This window comes from Triplophysa dalaica, chromosome 9 (assembly GCF_015846415.1).
Source record: "Triplophysa dalaica isolate WHDGS20190420 chromosome 9, ASM1584641v1, whole genome shotgun sequence".
Taxonomy (NCBI): Eukaryota; Metazoa; Chordata; class Actinopteri; order Cypriniformes; family Nemacheilidae; genus Triplophysa; species Triplophysa dalaica.
This window is the reverse complement of record NC_079550.1, coordinates 21,819,339-21,838,119: the sequence shown is the minus strand read 5'-3', so window position 1 is coordinate 21,838,119 and position 18,781 is coordinate 21,819,339. Positions and strand designations below refer to the sequence as shown.

The following is an 18,781-nucleotide window of genomic DNA, read 5'->3' as shown; positions in this document are numbered from 1 at the left end:
GACCTTACACATCAGATGTACACGAGAATTGTTTTCTGACAATAACAATCCTCTTGGATTTGTGTCATCACCGGTGTATTATTCATATAAAGGTAAAATGTTGATTTAGGGCACAAATGATGCTGTATTCAAAGGAGACTATCCATAAGGGTCGGGCCGCACAAGATTTTTTATCATTTCACTGGGAAACAAGTATACTCCAGCACAAATACAAAATACGTTGTACATGCACCAAATTGCAATTCAGCCTTTTAAACATTTTGGCATACATTTAAAGGAAGGGACATCACAAAATGTTTTGAACACATGATGTATTTCATGCTTATTTGATTAGACTTGTATTTAAGATTGAACATTTTTAGAGTCAATTTATTTAAAAATGTATTTACATATTTATTGAATTCTACAATAACATTATAGCTTGCATAACATATAAGCCCGTTTTGGGTATGTTAAGGGTTAGTAATGGCAAATATCTATCGGTCCATCGAAAGACTGATATATATTTATGATTGTGGATTATAATTTAATTATAATGTTAGAAAATAATCAAAATACAAATGTGTCTAAAAGTGTCTTGGAATTTTCAATATAGCATTTATAATAATTTAATATAGCATTAAAGTTCTAAACTAATATAGATATACAAGCCACAAAACACCATAAATTGTCTTTAAAGTCCACATTAATGTTGTAAAATGCAAGGTTTGGAAGGTAAAATTGTTTTAGTAAGTGCGCACCTAATAGGTGTGTCCTTACTCATCAGGCATCAGAGGAGCGCATCGGCTCCTTTAAGGCAGTGAGCAGTGAGTCGGGCTTTGGAGGCAGGGGAGAGAAAGAGAGAGAGAGAGAGAGAGAGAGAGAGAGAGGGTTATTCTCTAATGCTCTAAGGCAGAGAGGGTTAGCAGCACACGAACCAATGCGATTAAAGCGCCACGCAGGAGGAAGATGCGCCCGCTTGCAGCCTGCTGGACGGCGAGAGGTGCTCAAGAAGATGGTCTGACTGTGGGATCTCACCTTAATTCCTGCCGCTTCAGCTTCTCCGGACTTTCTTTCCGTCCCCACTTCTAATAAAACATCTATGATTTACTCTTCCCTGTTTAGTTCCTTTTCCTCCCTTTTTTTGAAAATACTTGGTTCCCCTTGGTTCAAGTGAGACGTTCGTGCGGCACCATTGTTTTTGGTTTCGAAAGTTTTCTTTTTCCTCCGCACCACCACCTGCTCTGATGAAAGACGCTCCTGACTCAGCATCGCACCTGCACCCAGCATCCCCCCTGAAGCACAGCGGCATCCGGATAGCATCCGAGCTTTAACCAGGACAATCACACCAGAACGGCCGCACATTTTTCATGCGCAACGACCGGGCGCAAAAGCGCACGAATAATACGCACGGTGGAGATACTCGCAAGTCATTGGCACAGGACGGCTGGACTGCTTTTTGTTTTAACCTAACCGTTGGCATTCCGAGTCGGGGATCAGGAAAAAGCAGTGAGCAAAGTGTGCGGAGTGAAAAGAGGAAAATCTAGCTTGGGGATTGAACGGAGCGGGGCATGTGGATATTGGCATTTCTCTTTCTCCAGAGCATCCTGAATGGTAAGTCTTAATTTTCTTTTCGCACTCTTTTCAAACTTCATTTACCCTCAGCACGATATTTGGGGGGGGGGTGGAAGGTGTCCTGTGAGTAGAGCTGTATGCAAATTAATTTTTAATGGTGTCATGGGTGGCCACCTATGCTGTGAGACTTTCTCTCTTTTTAATCATTTATTAAAACGCCTTATTAGTCACATTATGACATTGATGATGTCAACTAATCACCGTGTACTGTGAAAGCTTTATTTAATGATCTGTGCGCATACGAGGGCCGCCAGCAGGTATTGCACAGGTTTCTGGTCGTTTGTTTTACGCATGGGGAGATGTTAATGAATGTGACCTCTGCTTCATCAACACGACTGTATCAGACGCATCTCGTCAATGCTTTCTCTGTTTTAATTTTCCAATTCGTAGTTTTCATTTCAATTTTTTTTCATTTCGGATATCCACAATGACTGACGCATTTTCTATTAGTTAGACCAGCCTGTATTCCGCCCTGCCTTTTTTGTCATGCTACATGTCAATGCAATTTAATTGTGGGCAGCAATAATTTGTTTAATTGAAAAATGCAACGCTTAGTTTAGTCAATTAAAAACAGAAAGATAGTGTTTTATTGATTTAATATGGTTTGAAATCATTACAATATGTTTCAGGCACCGGTGCAATTATGAAATAAAAACAATTCAGCTCTGCACATCAAATGAAGTTATTTCGTTCAGTCATTTTCCTAAGATGCCCCTGTTGTGCACTTGAGCCCATGCAGTCGGTGGATAGCAGAGAAAAAAAGAAATAGTCATTTATTTTACATAATTTAATTATTTTCTTATGGAATCATTTTCATACATGAATTTTTTTTATATTTTTAATACAAATATGGCTTACTTGGGTGTTTTTAAATAGCTTGCAGGAAATAAATGTATTGTACACTGCACATGTTGTATGCACCAATTAATGGTGTGTAAAAATTAAAAACAGTTAAAAAGGTGTCCATAAGACATATGCAAGGCAGAAAAATACTACAGAACGCCTTAATAGCCGTGTGTGTGTGTGTGCTGAAGGGACTGCGCCTGCGTGGATGCATGTGTGTGCAGCGAGAAATTTAAATCCATTTTTATGTAAAATTTTAGGCCGATTGTGTATCAAGCTTGAGCATATAAGCTTTTCCACCCTTATTTAACGTACATCTTTTCACAAGAGTATAAAGGTGTGATTCAGCCGTGCTAGAGAGATGGTCAGTAGGTGAAAACATGGAAGGGTGTGTACGTAAGGAGGGAGCCATGGAGGATTGAGAAAAACAGATTGAAGGCAGGCAGGAAAATTGACTGATCTCGACGAAATATTGCAGACAGGCAGATAACATTGAAGGAAGGTTACGGCACGACGCCAAAGAAGAAGCACAGACCCGTACTCGAAAGAGAAATAAGAAAGGCTTTCGAGCAAACGCTGGCACGAGTCCTCAATGTGATGCTTTGAATGGCAGTCATTTTGAGGCAGCAAGGTTGTTGCGAAAGCTCGCCCTCGGAAAACAACAGAAAATAATCCTCCTCTTCAGAGGAGGGAGATAAATGTGCCCCTGCTTCTGTTGTCTGAGCGGCACACTTTGAGCTCTCCGAGGTATTTCTCACCTGGGGCTGATATTAAATAAAGAAAATATTGAGATGTATTTTGTAATAACTTTGAATTGAAATTGCGCCACCCCTGCCTCAGCTGAAACTCATAAGAGAACAGCGAGAACTCATCAGTCACCATCAGTGGCCCAGCTGAGCAGATAGTCAAATGAGACGCTCACAAGATTTACGTCTCCGTGCCCTTGCCTTTTTTTCGTACCTTGCATGCGTCTTTACAAAATCAAGAAAAGTATTTTTAAGAAAAAAAGAGTGCTTTGTAAATCAGATGTTGGCCTGTTCGTTATTTGGTACGGAATATCAGCAAGCATTGGTAAGATTTCGGTTTACGGCGTGAGGAAAACAAGCTCCCTTTATAAATGGTTTCTATTCTCTTTTCAGAGAGCATTCTGGAAAATTCAAGCTCTACAAGGTTCATCACATGCTGCTTGGCCTGTCACTATGGAAACCTCTATTATGAGAGCCATAGTTGCGCGTTTCATCAAATAAGGCCGTTGGGTGATTGCATGACCCCTGACATATAACAAAAGTGTAGATTAAATAGGTATCGAGAAGAGCATGCACTCTTTTGGCATCTTGTCTATTTTTACTCGTGTCTGTCCATAATATTCAAGCAGTTATGTTTTCTTAATTCTGCTGGTTCAACTTTTTGCCTGAATACAGATATCAAAAAACACCGCACCAAAGACAATTATCATTTGTACCGTGGAAATAAAACCGGCATAGAAAAGCAGTTTTGCACCCTGATTTAAATTCAAACTGTCACAAGGTCCTAATCTGCCACTTGTCGTCCATGCTGGCACGACGGATTATAATCTCAGCCGTTTTAATCCTGTATAAAAACATGTGATGTTGTTACTGGAGATTACACAGGAACTGATGTCCTAAAAGAATGATATGAGGTAATCAAAACAATATGATCCGCAATAAGGACTTCATCCCTAGAATGGGTTGAGAAGTCTAAAGGAGGAACTGGAGAAATGGTTTGACTCCACTTGGCCGTGAGAAGCGCGTGTTTGCTGGGAGTTAATCTATTGGGGGCAATTAAAGCAGTGTGCTGATTAGGGGCCCATCTGTTCAAGTTTGTTAGATAGTCTTGGTAGACCTGTGCCCTCCAATCCTCTATTACCTATTTAAAGACGTTGAGTAAGTGTACACCACCCCCACCCGCCAAAATTCAAATCCAACCATTGCAATGCACACTTTATTTTTATTTTTCCTCCTAAACTGTTGTTCTGTTATTTAGCCATTTCTGAAGCAATTCATGCATGTAATGTAAAAAAAAATGATGCTTTATGTCTATGGCATAACTACCGACTGTCGTGAAGATGAGACTTCGAATGACTCAAACCACCCACTGACTTTAATGTTTGCAACCGATTTCTGGTTGCCTTCGGATGATATTACATAATGCAGAATAAATACTAAACTTTAAGCAGAATCCGGCAAAATAAAATCGATAACGGCTCCATCACGGAATGGAATAAAGATATCTTTTCTGAAAAATGAGATGTTTGGTTTGTTATCGTCAGAAGAAATTGTGAAAGTTGTGTTATGGGAGAAAACCTGTTTAGAGGTCATTTTGAGGGCAACACGATTTTCTGCATTTCATTCAGTAGATATGAATTGCTTTAACTGTGTGTCCTTCACATGATTTATTATGTTTTAGCTGGAGGCAGTTCAAGATTTAATTTTGTTGAATACACATCAACATTTATGAGAATTAGAGGGTTTGTAAACAATTCAATATTTATTTTTATTAAACACAATTAAAGGTAGTAGTAAAATGCAGTTTCCTCATATTCATCATTACCTTGAAAGAAAATGTGTCTAGCTATCAACTCAGATTTTTTTCTCTTGCGTCTACAGTTAATCATAATTTTAATATTCAAAACGGATATTTAACGGTGCAATGAATATTGAATAAACGTTTTATTTTAAACATGGAATAAAATCGTTAAGCTTAACTGTAAATATATTAAGGTCGTTGACAGACTAATATCCAAATCTGTTTTATGATGTGACAGCATAAATTTAGAAAAGAAACTAACAACGAAGTTAAATCTCTCTAATGTTGTTTTCTATGATAAAGATAAATATTAATAATGCAATGTAATATTAACAATTTGTTTTCTAAATACACATGTATGATTTATTAGGCAACTACCCGTTTTCAGTTATTTACCTTCTAAAATATATAACTTAGTATATAACTTATTTAATAATAAAATAGTAAAGAACAATACGTACATCATTAAATAAATAAACAAATGTTTTAGATGATGTGGTTCGTTTCTTTATACCTGGAGGCTGCATATGCATGAATGGATGATAATGTGATATCTTTCATCCAGACGGATCTGTCATCAATACCTTCTGGAAAATGCCATGCGTCACACTTTAAACACCCGTCTATGTGTATGTCCACGAAATTGCTTTGTTTTTAAATGAGACCGAGGCAGAAGTACAGGCTGGCTGAGCGATATCTAATTTATCCTAAGAGGATATATCCTATATCTCAATGTTGAGATATATTTTTGATCATAGCATAGACCGAAATACGTAAGACTGAGGTGCCTGGTATATTTGGCTGCCCCGTGTCATAAAGGGTTAATCATTATCATTGATTCATTTTAATACCATTCATATGGTGCATCCTCCGCAGATAATGAAAACTGTAGTATCATTGACACGTTAATCACTTAATTGCTTTTGACAGATGGTTGACCCGCCATATGTTGATTGTAATGGTTTTATTCTGTGGCTCATACTAATTTACTATACCACCACGATCGTGGCAACTGTAATATTGAGGTGTGGTTATTTTTCTTGTAATCCATAAATGTTTTGTTTTTCTTTTAATCATTTGCTTTAAATCATTCGAGGAACTGAAAGCAAGATTTTCTCTTCAAATGGGTGCATATAAAGCGCATTGCTGTCCTTCAGCTCATAACAGCTGTCTCGACTCCAGCAAACATGAAGATGTTGCTTTTTGATGTGTGTTTTAGCAGTTAAATGTCTCATTAGAGCGGCAGTTGCCTGAGGTTTATTATCTGTTGCTCTCTCTCTCTCTCTCTCTCTCTCTCTCTATCAGCTGTTCCCCACAAGTGATTATGCTAATTGCTGTTTGATCAGATGATTAAATTATAATTCGATTAATCCAGGCTACTAAATGCTCTGAATATATTTGTGTCTGCTCGCTCGGCTGACTGGCTGGTTGTGTGGAGCGGCGGTCTCCTGTCACCTTGCTACACCGAGAGACAAAAACGTGTCAACTTCAAATGGAAAGAGTATGCAGTATGCAAGGAGGGAGGGGGGATGTGGAAGCATCATCTTTCAGAAGACATTACAGCAGTGTGAAATACATCAGACGGATAATAAATGTGGATTTAGTACAAAAACAGTCCATGTACTATCAATACACTTGTTGTTTTTTTGTTGTTGCTTTAAAACGATTCAGGCGTTGATATACGTTTTGCATTTAGAAACTAAAATTCAAGTTATACCTTTTTTAACTTTATTTATTAAATAGAAAGATAAAGGGTGTGTATGTTTGTATATGGTCGGGGGGGTTCTGCACAATCTACAGTATACTCATGGACTGCTGCAGTGCTATGGTAGGGTGACCATACGTGCCATGCGTCATCCGTAGGCCACGTTTGTCCACAGAATACCTCAAGGTTTATTATTTCAGGTATTGATTCAGAAAAGAATCAGTTATGTCAAGGTACGTATGAAACTACAATGATTATACGTCATTGTTATGTTAATTTTATAATGTCTTTTTAACTACGTATGCGGTGGACAAAGGCAGCCTCTAAATCCTGGCCAGGGGTAAGTTTCCCGAACAACTAAATAAATCGCTAAACAACCACTACAGTATGATGCATCATTGGGGAAATGAACGATGTAGTTACGACTTTTTCCCGAAACTGTATTAACTCTGTCTGAGATCAGTCGTTTGAACCAAGTTGGTTCAGCAATCTAGTTGATGACGGCACACAGGTGACGTCTACTAATAAATACGTTCAGATCGAATTAATTTAAATTTCTTGCTGTAAATAGCATACATCATTATCCTGTTTTTGTTATCTGTTGTTTTATTTCATGTTATTTCATTTATTTTTAAGTTTCCTCCTACGTCACTCTGCCCAGGGATTCCCCAGGGTCCTAGAGCACTATTTTTTCTTAACAAAGTAAAAAATGTAAAATTAAATTTGTATATATTTCGAATGATGGATATAGAATGCACTCCATGTGCTTGCTTAGTTTCCTCAAAGCAAAGGCATGAAGCTTGTAAGTCTACATGTCACAATAAAAAGGAACTATGCTTCTAGACCTTTAGTTCCAACCACGCAACTTTGCGATGCTGCTTGCAATTGATCGTTGGAACGATTATTTGTGGAAACGCTTGAATCGTTGAACTATGCTGGAATGACGGAATTTGCGATTATAGTTGCCTAACCTAACGAGGCTTTTGGGAATCGCAATTTGGCACGTATGGTCACCCTTTGGCTAGCTTTGACAAAGATGCTTTTGAAAGACATTATTTCAGTATAGAATTACAAAATCTTGTTAAAAATGCTGGTTAACATACTAAACAGGGTGTTAATTATATTAATATATACGTCATTAATAAATACTTGCGTCTAATATTCTCCACAGTTTTATCAGCATTTTTGGTAACAAAACAGTCTTAGGTTAATTTGTGACAATGTCAAGTAATGTAACCTATTGATTCGTGTTCATAGACACCAATTTCGCCTTTCTTTCGTGTCACTCAGCACACATTTTATCATGTCATCCAGCACGACTTTCAATCTAACAAATGCAATATTTTTTTAATTTACAAAAATATATCATTGCAATCTGATAGGAATTCGTACCTCTTTCACAGTGGCTCATTCGTGTCAATTCCTACAATCTCATTTGTATGTTTTATTATGATTTCACTTAGCCCGTGTGACTTTAGGGTCATCACTATGTTTCACTATAGACATTGTTCGATGCCAGTTTGATAGAAAACGGCCAACCAAACAGATATATATATATACTGTATATTCCAAGATGTTAGAGCTAAACACACAATTTAGTTTTAGTGTCAAGCAGCCATATATGATTTATTTTATAGGCCTACATAGACTTTTAAACTATTTTCTGAATCGTTGTTAAATAAGGAACATTTGAACACGCTTCCATCTTCCATCCACGTTGAGACAACCTTTTTTGTCAACAAGAACAAGTTGAAAACGCTCTCCAAATTTGAAATCACCATTTTTACGTTATAGTCTGGACTGTGAAATTAGATGCGTACAACATCTATGTTACTGCACGTGATTCAGTCTACCCATATAGCCCAATGCAGGATAGTGGATGATGTCGTATCACAGCTGACTCCACTTCATTTTCAAAGTTAGGGTTCAGTTTCTATATACTTAAAGTAGTGTTTCTTCAAAGGAGCCATAATGTTTTATATACTTTATATATATGTATAAATGTCTAAATGAATGACGCATATCAGAGCGTCTTTCATTTACTCTTGCGCAGTAAAGGAACGTAAGTGCTTACATTTGGAAAACGTTTGACAACGATAGTTGGGACGAAGAGAAACCACTGCGTAGTCTGATTAGCGTCGACGTAGCCCAAGGACCCTCACCCCAAAATAGCACACAAAAATGATTGATGAATTGAAGGCAATTGGACACCTTTTTCTGTCTAACTGTCTTTGAATCTATTGCAACTGATGCTAATTCGTTGACAAAGATGCCATTGTACATTCATCGGTATAACACATGTAATGAAGTCAATTTCAACATCGATCTGTGTCATATAGATACTAAGATATTGTTTCATACGAGCCCCAGTAATGAACAGGTGTATCGAGTTGCGGACCACGATGTTTGGCCAACCGAGCTGGGCATCAGCCTGCAAGCTCAAATAGACGGATGTGTGCAGATGCCATTGAAATAGACACCTGCACCATGATGAAGACAACACAGAGGAAGTCTTTTACTGAACCCAGAACAGTTTTACATGCCAAGGAGGGGAAAGAGGCAGCTATCCGGAGTTGCGCTGGCCACAATGAGGGTTCTTGTTGAGGCTCTCATTGGCTCTAATGAAGACAGGATGCTTGTTTGTTAAGATGCTGTGCATCATTATAAACCGTCAAGGCAGGATGGCCTATCTCGACACCGGCCTCATAGTCTTTGCTTTGAGCTCTCAGATAGAGGCTTCTCTGTATGTAACAGAGGTGTCTTGACTTCAAACTGAGGTGCTTTTGTGTCCCCTACCCATCTGTCCACAAACAGACGCTTATTTAGAGAACGCCAAGATTAAATATGCACTTAAACCTGGCAAACAAATGTAGGTAATGTCATCTTAACATGGATGCAACTAACATTAAAGATGAAGTTGTATTTCTATATAAAAAGACTTTCTCCATATGCAGTGGTGTCTAATCGCAAACAAGGAAAGTGTTAAGGATGTTGATTCTTCGTTTATCTAAATCAATAAAGTACTACCAAAGTTTCTCGCACCAAAGTAAAACTGAACATCGGATTAGAAATATAAAGGGCGTAGAAACGATTTTATCCTTTCATTTATGAATGAATAGTATATTCATTCATAAATGAAAGGATAAAAAAAAAATTGTTATGGGGGTTAACTTGCACTATTTATTTGTTTACCACATAACTATTCATGTGCACTGATGAACTTTTGATTTCATGGTACCTTGGAAATTCTCTGGTTATTCATTCTGTACTATGGTATTAGTACTAGTATGGTATCACCACCTAAAAACCTTTTTTGAAAACGTTCATGATTCTGATTCTGGTTAAGCGACTTTCTAAGCCATAATAAAATACCTGATTTGTAACTGCTGACTGCATTACATGACTTCAGTATCACTGTGAGTTTCTTGGCCTTGCTATGCATGTGGTTTAACTGTTTTATAAAAGCAATGTGCCCCGCCTCTCTAAAATTGCCTACCCTACCTTTAACAGAATAAATCTGAAAACGGATCTCCTTGTAAAATCCGCTTCATGGAAATTGCTTCTTATTTCAGCACATTTTTGCTTTAAAATTCTGCACGTAATATGCATAAGACAACAGACTGTCGGTCCGTAGCTGCGCCATCAAGGTTGAGAGTTCTTGTAACCTAAACTAATGTGACGTGGCATAGCTAATTGGGCTTCAATCTAAAAATAATTGAAGCTTTTGATACTCAGCTCATATTATCAAGATTATTAAAACTGAAAAACTTAAAGACCGCCTGTCATCTGTTTGCAAAGAGTGAATAAGAATAAGAGCTTCAATTAATTTCATAAATGGTCATTATTCCTGAAATTAAAAGATGTCAGTCCACGTGCTGTGCGGATTGTAAATCTGAGCTGACAGTAGCCTTGATAAATATCATCTTGCTTTACTTTTGCAAAGCGACTTGCCTTAATAGATTTCGCAGGCTTTTCTAAACAGTGCTTAGATTGAAATTGCCTGACTAACAGCCTTGTTCGTGCCATCAGCTAGGCAAATTCAGACATTAAAGTCAACAGCACTCCTGTTCCGCGATCTCAGCCCGCTGCCAAGTCGCTTCTTAATGAGCCGCTCACGTTCGCCCATTTAAAACATGACAACGGGAATCAGAGGCTCACCGCAGGGCCGCACTCCGCGCGCTTTACCCTTCCCCGACATCAGAGAGCCAATCTGTCTGCACATATCACAGGCGAGCAGACGGCGGGCTTTTTCTCGTCTGTCATGTCCTGCTTAATATTCATGAAAGCAAATTGGGAGACAGTCATTTGGCAAGTGCTGCGAGTGCTAAAGCCTTTGGGGGTTGTAAGAGAGAAGTGCATACTCGCAGTGGCAAAAACCCTGTCCCGCTCGCCACTACCTTGTCCTCCGTCCCCAGTCGCCGCCTTTGGCACCTTGTCGCGTCCCGTCCCGTCAGTGCCCCGCGGGCTGAGTGCAGCTTTAATTACCCCGGGCCCGTGACAGAGCCTGTCATTGTGGAGCAGATATCCCATGATCCTGTTCAGCACTGAGAGGGCACTGCCCCTATACCACCAGACATGGCAAGCGGTTGTAGGGGATCAAACATGAAGCGCTTCTGGACCGTATACTTGAGGTTTGGTCAGAAACTGTCTGATGATGCTCGTTAAAATGTCTCGGAGACAAAGGCTTTCTTCTAATGTACTGTATTCTTCACGAATGAATGTTTTATTTTTGCCCTATCACTGACGCAAGCTAAGTGTATAAATCTAAGATGGTGGCCAAAGCAAGAAAACAATCTAAACCTGATTCATTCATTGCCAAAATGTATCGTAAATCAATACGATCTGCTTTCGTGCTAAGTGCACGTTTGGGTAATATAAAGGGTGTATAAAGATAGAAAGAGCTCATTCTTAGGTAATAAAAACATAACGCTTCATTATGTAAGGTCTTTATTCACCTATGAAGACATAGTTAGCATATTATATTTCATTTCTGTCAATTGGTCCTCCATAAATTACACTTTCACCGGTCTCAGCGAGGAATGTGTAGATGCTTTTATTCAAACTTCAAGTATATTCAAGCGTCACATTAAAAATCTAAGTATAATCAGTGTTTCCTGGGATTCAAACCCACGACTGGAGCATCACAAAACGCACCTCTGGTTATTGGAACGATTCTTGGTGTCTTTTGCACATTATTTTCTTAAGACATTAAAGGCAAGTTAAAATAAAGAAAACCTTATTTTTCATGTTTAAATGATGTGGGAACAGATGAATTTGTGTACATGCTTTGGGCTGCTCAGCATTGATTGCACCTTTACACAGATAAAATGCATCAGTGGTCCTGAAAGCTGTTTGAGATGCCCGATTACACTGTTCAGCATGATAAACGCTCTTGTGTGTGATTGACTGGTCATTCTAAAGCTACTATTGTTCAGCATACAGTATGTCTTTAATGAAATGCATCATTGTTTTTCCTTTATTACTGTATAATGCTAATAAGTTAACACGAGTCTGTCTCTGTATCATATCCAGGGCTTAAAATAAACATAGCAACCCCCTAATGGAAATAAAGGGCTTTGATGAGTTAATAAAGTGAGTTACGTGTACGTTGGCTGGTAACATAATGCCTGCTAATAGCCTTAATCTGACCCTCGCTGATTAAGTGACACGAGCAATTAAAATCAAAGGCATTAACTGAAGAAAACATCTGACACGCTGTGTTTTCAGACTGTTTTTAACCCGTTTATCAAGTATGCCATCACTAGATTTCCCCAAAGTGACTCACGCACTGCGTGTGTAAATTTACTTTAAACTACCAAAATGAAAATACTGTATAAGAAAATCAATCGCAATTTCATTAAACTACATTTATATTCATATGTGTTTTCCCGGAACCGAACCCACAACCTTTTGTGATGCTAACGCATGTGCTTTACCAGTTGACATGCAAGAAATGACCCCATTGAGCTTATTATCAAAAAACCAATGATATATAAACACATGAATAGTCAAATACAGTAGATACACTGTAAAAAATTGCTGTAGTTTTTGAAGCAGGTTTGCCAGGAACATACTGTAGAATTTAATTACTGCTTAATATACTTTCCAATTAGTTCTGTTTTCAATGACTTTAATAAAAATTAAAACACTTTTGAGATTCAAAATGAGCAAGAAGAGACTGGCATTGGCACAGCAACACTGCAAAAATTGACATTATTCCTAAGCATTTTTCTATATTGAAAACTTCTCAAATTACGATGCATCTACAAAACAAGAAAAGTGACCCAAGATATTAAGTCTTGTTTTATGAAAGAAAAATATATAGACTAGGTTTTTTTATACTTAAAACAAAATTCAACATTAAATCTACAGTAAATTACGGCAAAGTTATACAGCGTATATATGAGGAATGATCACACAAATTGGTATCAGGGAGCTTTCAAAACAGTCTTAAGGCTCAATTTTTAGATATTGAGATTTTTACATCATCTGAAAGCTGAAGAAATAAGCTTTCTATTGATATATGGTTTGTTAGGATAGGACACCATGTGGTGGAACAACAACTGTTTACGAAGCTGGAATCTGAGGGTGCAACAAAATCTAAATATTGAGAAAATGTCCTGTGAAGTTGTTAATCTGAGGCACTGCAGAAGGCCATCCACTCAAAAAAAGGAAGTTTTTATACATTTACGGTAGGAAATTTATAAAATATCTTCATGCAACATGCTCTTTACTTAATATCCTAATGATATTAAGTAAAGAGCTTAAAATATTACTACAAGATGGAGAAATATTACTACAAGATGGAGACGAAATTGTAGTTGTATTCTTAAGCCCTGTAAATTTGTCCATGTAAAGTATACTTTTAGTCAATTTTACAGTAAATTGTTTTGACACATTTAGCAAATCTTGGCCTTTAACTAAATGTAGATATTCACTTAGACCACTAGATTCTGATTGGCAGTCTTTGCCAGTGGCGTGCAGTTAATCTCCTGCCGCTCTCAAAGGCTCTTTAGCATGCTGTCACTATGGCCAAACTCATAGATTCCTTTAGACCAATTCTGCTTTCTTCCTCACATCAACATGCTCACCAGAGGTAAAGAATGCCATTGTGTACTGATGAAACACACAAAACCTGTCAAAAATATTTTCCCAACATATTTGCCCTATCATAAAAAAATCAACAATTTTTGGACACTCAGGCAATTTCTCACCGTAGGTTAATATGAAAAGTTGGAATAGTTTTTTTTCTTCAAAGATTTGTACAGTACTGATATAATGATTGGGTTTCTCTGCAATATGAAACCTTTTGTTTGGTGCAGGATTTTCCAAGAATCAGCTGAAAACACAGCACCTGACCGATTACTTCGGACTTCTCTCTCTTTTCAACTCTTTCTATCCTTAATTTTTTTTTACTGCACTTAAGCTTTTCGTTGTCCTTATGTTGTTCCAATAGCTTGTTTACTTGTTTTGGATAAAAGCGTCTCCTAAATGAAAAAATGTGCAATTTTCAGGATGGTCACATCCATAACTGTACATGTTCCTCATGAACGGACACATAAAAATGTAAATAAAATAAAATGTTTTATGTTCTCTAAAGAGGCATCCCTTCTCCGCTTGTTGGGTATTATTGCTTCAGGTTTGTGCGTTTTAATACACAGAAAGTCCTTTTTTGTCACATTCATTACGCATGTGTATTTCCCTTTTTAAAATACGAAAACTTGTGCGTTTACGGATGTTTTTCTGATAATTAGACTCTATCCTGAAGGGTTTAGTTAAATATAAAAATACGGTTCAGGTTATCGGCAACAAGTACATTCTCTGGGCGTTTATATGTCACATCCATAACGCAAAATGTCAACAAGGGTGGAACTGCCCAAATATACCTGTGCAATCTGGGGTAACATTATACATAATTTCATCGCAATCTAATGCCAATTCCCAACTATTTTACGAAGTGGCTGATTTGTATGAATTGTTTATTCATACATCCGTGTTTGGATGATCTGCTTTCGCCGCAGTGAAGTTATGTTTAGCTTTTCTCACATCGTATGAATTCATACAAAATCGTCACTTGGTGAAATAGTTCAGTTTCCAGTGAGATCAGGTTGGAAATTCACGTCCAATCACATTAAAGTTATATTTTGTCTTGACCGTTCGAGTATGTTCGTGAGTGTAGTTATGTTTTTCATGCCAGCTGCATGAGTGTTTTTGTTTCTTTTGAACGCCCTTCTAAGGTCACCTTGGCTTGGTGTTGGGCGCTCTTGTCAGCTGTCAGGTGGAATCCACGCCTCAGGTGACACGGCATTAAAGACCTACAGGCAAAGCAAGGCCAGTGCATTAGAGTCAAATGCCATCCCAATCACACTTTCTTCCTTTCCAATTCCAAAGAAAAGAAAGACCAGATGAATGTGACATTTTGATCTTCAGATGAGAGAGAGAGCAGTTTAATATTGAATAGAGGGTGGTTTTTCTTCGCTTTACGCAAAGAGAGTGAAAAAGCTGAGTTAATTATGAATGTACACAGTACATTATTGAACAGTGTCACTTTTAAGTCTTTGCGGTTCATCTGCTGAAAAATGATGACAATTGGGAATTTTTCCTCTGGGTTGTTGAGTATCAAAGGGCCGTTGGATTGTAAATGATGACATGTAACCTTTCCATAGAAAAAATTAACGTAGCTTTCGCCGTTAAATTTTTATTTGGTCCTGGCAATCAAATAGACTAAACCTTAAAAAGGGCAACACTTTTAGCTGAGACTGAGAGTTTTGTAATACAAAATTATATTTCAAATTTATTGGTGTCAACTCAAGAAAGGTATTGTTTGAAATGTGCATAGGTTTGTTTTCGATCTGTTTGTTTAAAAAAAACCTCAAATCAATTTTTGGTGAAGTACACAATTGACCTCACCCTGATTCGTAATGGTTTTATTCGTCAGGTTTGATTTTGTGGAAAATGTTTATGAGACTTAGACCCTCGTAAAGACCAGTACATATCATGTTTTAAACAGAGATGGTGATAGAGAGGCAAATGTTTCAGATTGCAGTTTTTTTGCTTTTAAAGAAGTAGTTTACCTTCAAAATGAAAATTCTGTCGTCATTTACAGAATCATTTACAGTCATTTACAGTACGCCCTCATGTCATTACAAACCTGTATGACTTTATTTCTTCTGAGAATCTGCAAATTAAGATATTTTGAAACAGCACGCCACCCCATTAACTTCTATTGTAACCAATGCGAGCGAATGGAGGGCTCTTGACAACATTCTTCAAAATATTTTCTTTTGTGTTCTTCGGATGAAAGAAAGTCATACAGTTTTGAAATGACAAGAGGGGGATTAAATGGCCGAATGTTCGTTTTGAAGGTGAATCCCAGCTTTCTGGATAACACGCAGCGTTCTCTTTGGAAAATGATCGTCTTAATTAGAATCGATTCATTTTTCATGGACTCGCATGTAATTTAAATGGACCCTAGATCACCGGATCCTTATGCTAGCGCCCGAGGCCCGAATGTTTGTCTTTAAACCGGCATACCCCCATGAATTCATAAAGTGCCAGCTGATTAATGTTGAATCACATGCGTTAGTTAGCAGAAATACTCCGTCATTCCACTTGAAATGAAAATTGACAATGATTGCTTTCGCTTTACAACAGAGCGAGCGAGAAAATCCTTCTTGCTTAAACGGCAGAATGTTTGCACGCTCTTTAATATCAGACCGAACGCTTCGCCAAGCCTCTCGCTGGCAAAACAAGATATTTTAACAGATGGCTGCTTCAGCGTGCCACTTGATGAATGATACCATATGCCTCAGATCGCCACAGTAAAGATTATCACCATTAGGAGCGGTTGTTCGTGGGTTTTGTTTGTTTGTTCGTCTGTGTTTGTTTATCGAGCGTGCCAGTTACAGCAGTGATATATCTGAGCATGTGGGCGCACATGTGTTTATGAACATGCCGTTTCTTCTTTGAGCATCTTCTGCTTTGTAAGTAAAAGCCACTGAACCTCAGAAAAGGTTGAAAGTGCTGCGATTTGAAACCTTGTTAGAAATTTATGAAGTGCTAAAATGTTTCGTCCCGAGGGGAGACGCTGCCAGCTGTCACTGGTGAGCCATTTACTGCCAAACGGAGATCGGAGCTCAGTTAGACTCTATGGCAAAGAGATAAGACGAGTGTCATCATTGCATGGGCACGACACCTGTGAGTCGTTAAATGAACAAAGGAATTAAGATTATTCTTAAGATTGTTGACCACTACGTGTCTGTATTTGAATTCACCATAAATTTATCATTTAATTGTATAGTTCAGTTGTTCTGCGCCTAATAGTTTGAGATATCATACCCTTAAACAGGGATGGAAGATTCAAATATCTGTTTACATAAAAAGAAAAGTTTTTTTTTTTTTCGTTTTTGGGAGACCCTCGCTGTTGTAGTTGCACTATTGACCGTAATACTAAAATGAAACAATACTTTGGTTAAGAGGTATGGTACGAGACAGAAGGGGGCATGTCATGTGGAGGGGATTAGGAAATCTCGTATGTGATAACTAAACCTCTTTAAACACTCTTAATACAATAAACATAAGTAGGTTTGTATCCACTAACTTAACAGAACTGTACAAATATTGTTGTCCCAAACAAACCTCATCGTCTGCCATTAGTCATCAAGCAGATCAAATGCATAGCACCTTATTGAGATACACATGTCTGAAAATTAACCAGGAAAAGATCAAGTGTGGAGAATAAAATTCAAATAAACTTTGTAGGATCGTCTTTTTCAAATACAAGTTGTATTTTTGGTCATTTTTCGTTTAAACCAAAAGAAAGTAAGCAAGCCAGCTGTCAAGTTTGAAAATGACTAAAAAAGCATTATCAGGTTCATAATCGGTTAAAAATTAACCTTTGCTGGGTTGTTTCAACCCAAACGCAGTTTTTTAAATCCATTGTTGGGTCAAATATCAACATTATTTGGGTCAATTGTACCCAGCGGTTGGGTTCGTCCTTTTTGGACCGAACGATGGGTTGAAAATAACCCAGTTTATGATTCTTTAGGGTCTTCATGAAATCTCAGTGACAAACTTTGATAAAAATTCCTCAATGGTTGTGTAAAACCCTTGTCAAAGACAGCTCTGTTCACAGCGACCCGTTTCACATGTCTCTTTAAATGATAATGGGTCACTGCACCCCTCTTTTCGAGAGGATGCTTCATTGTCCAACGCTTGCTGAAACGACATGCACCTTCGGGCTTGTTGGACTTCATACGGCGCCGCTGAGAGTGATCATTGACGTCATGCAACCACACGAGCATCAAAAGTATACAGAACAGTCGGCACTTGACTTTTTCTTTCTTGCAGATCGGTCTGAGGGGCACTGTATGAAGTTGAGCAAAGCTCTTGTTAATTAGCATCACTAACAGTTTCACCCATATAAGGAGACTCCATAGATAGCTCGGACGTGGTCTTATTCAGCGAGTTTAATGATTCACATAGATAGGATTTGTTTTTAAATATTATAGAGGAGAGGTGTGACTGCCAAATCCTGTGACCAACCTTGAAAATGACTAAAATAAACTATTAAGATGTTTACTAACTAACTCTTGTTCTATGTTCTCCTTTACAGTTTTCGGTGAAGATATACGTTCCAGCTTATATTTTGTCAATGCATCTTTGCAAGAGGTAGTGTTCTCCAGCACCACAGGGGCACTGGTGCCGTGTCCTGCCGCGGCTGTGCCCCCCGCCACGCTGCGCTGGTACCTCGCCACTGGGGAGGAGATCTACGATGTCCCAGGCATCCGCCATGTGCACCCCAACGGCACGCTGCAGATCTACGGCTTTCTGCCGTCCAGCTTTAGTAACCTAATCAATGACAATACATACTACTGCACAGCTGAAAACCCTTCAGGAAAGATCAGGAGTCAAGATCTCCACATTAAGGCCGGTCAGTCGTCTCATGCAAAACATGCAACTATTGATGAACACACAATTTACGATGTACCTAGCTTTGGGGGCTCAAATCTGTCGCAGATTAGGACTAGTCATAAAACACACATGAACCATTGAGGTTTGAGGTGCCACTTT

At 38.2% G+C, this 18,781-nt stretch overlaps 1 protein-coding gene across 1 annotated transcript in view; it reads left to right on the top strand.

Moving 5' to 3' along the window:
* The first annotated feature begins 918 nt into the window (after positions 1–918).
* dscamb (Down syndrome cell adhesion molecule b) overlaps positions 919–18,781 on the top strand; it is a 109,208-nt gene continuing 91,345 nt past the window's right edge. The window contains exons 1-2 of the mRNA XM_056756345.1: positions 919–1,593; positions 18,324–18,641. Coding sequence (XP_056612323.1) covers positions 1,551–1,593; positions 18,324–18,641 — 361 coding nt within the window. The 5' untranslated portion in view covers positions 919–1,550. The remainder of the gene's footprint in view (positions 1,594–18,323; positions 18,642–18,781) is intronic.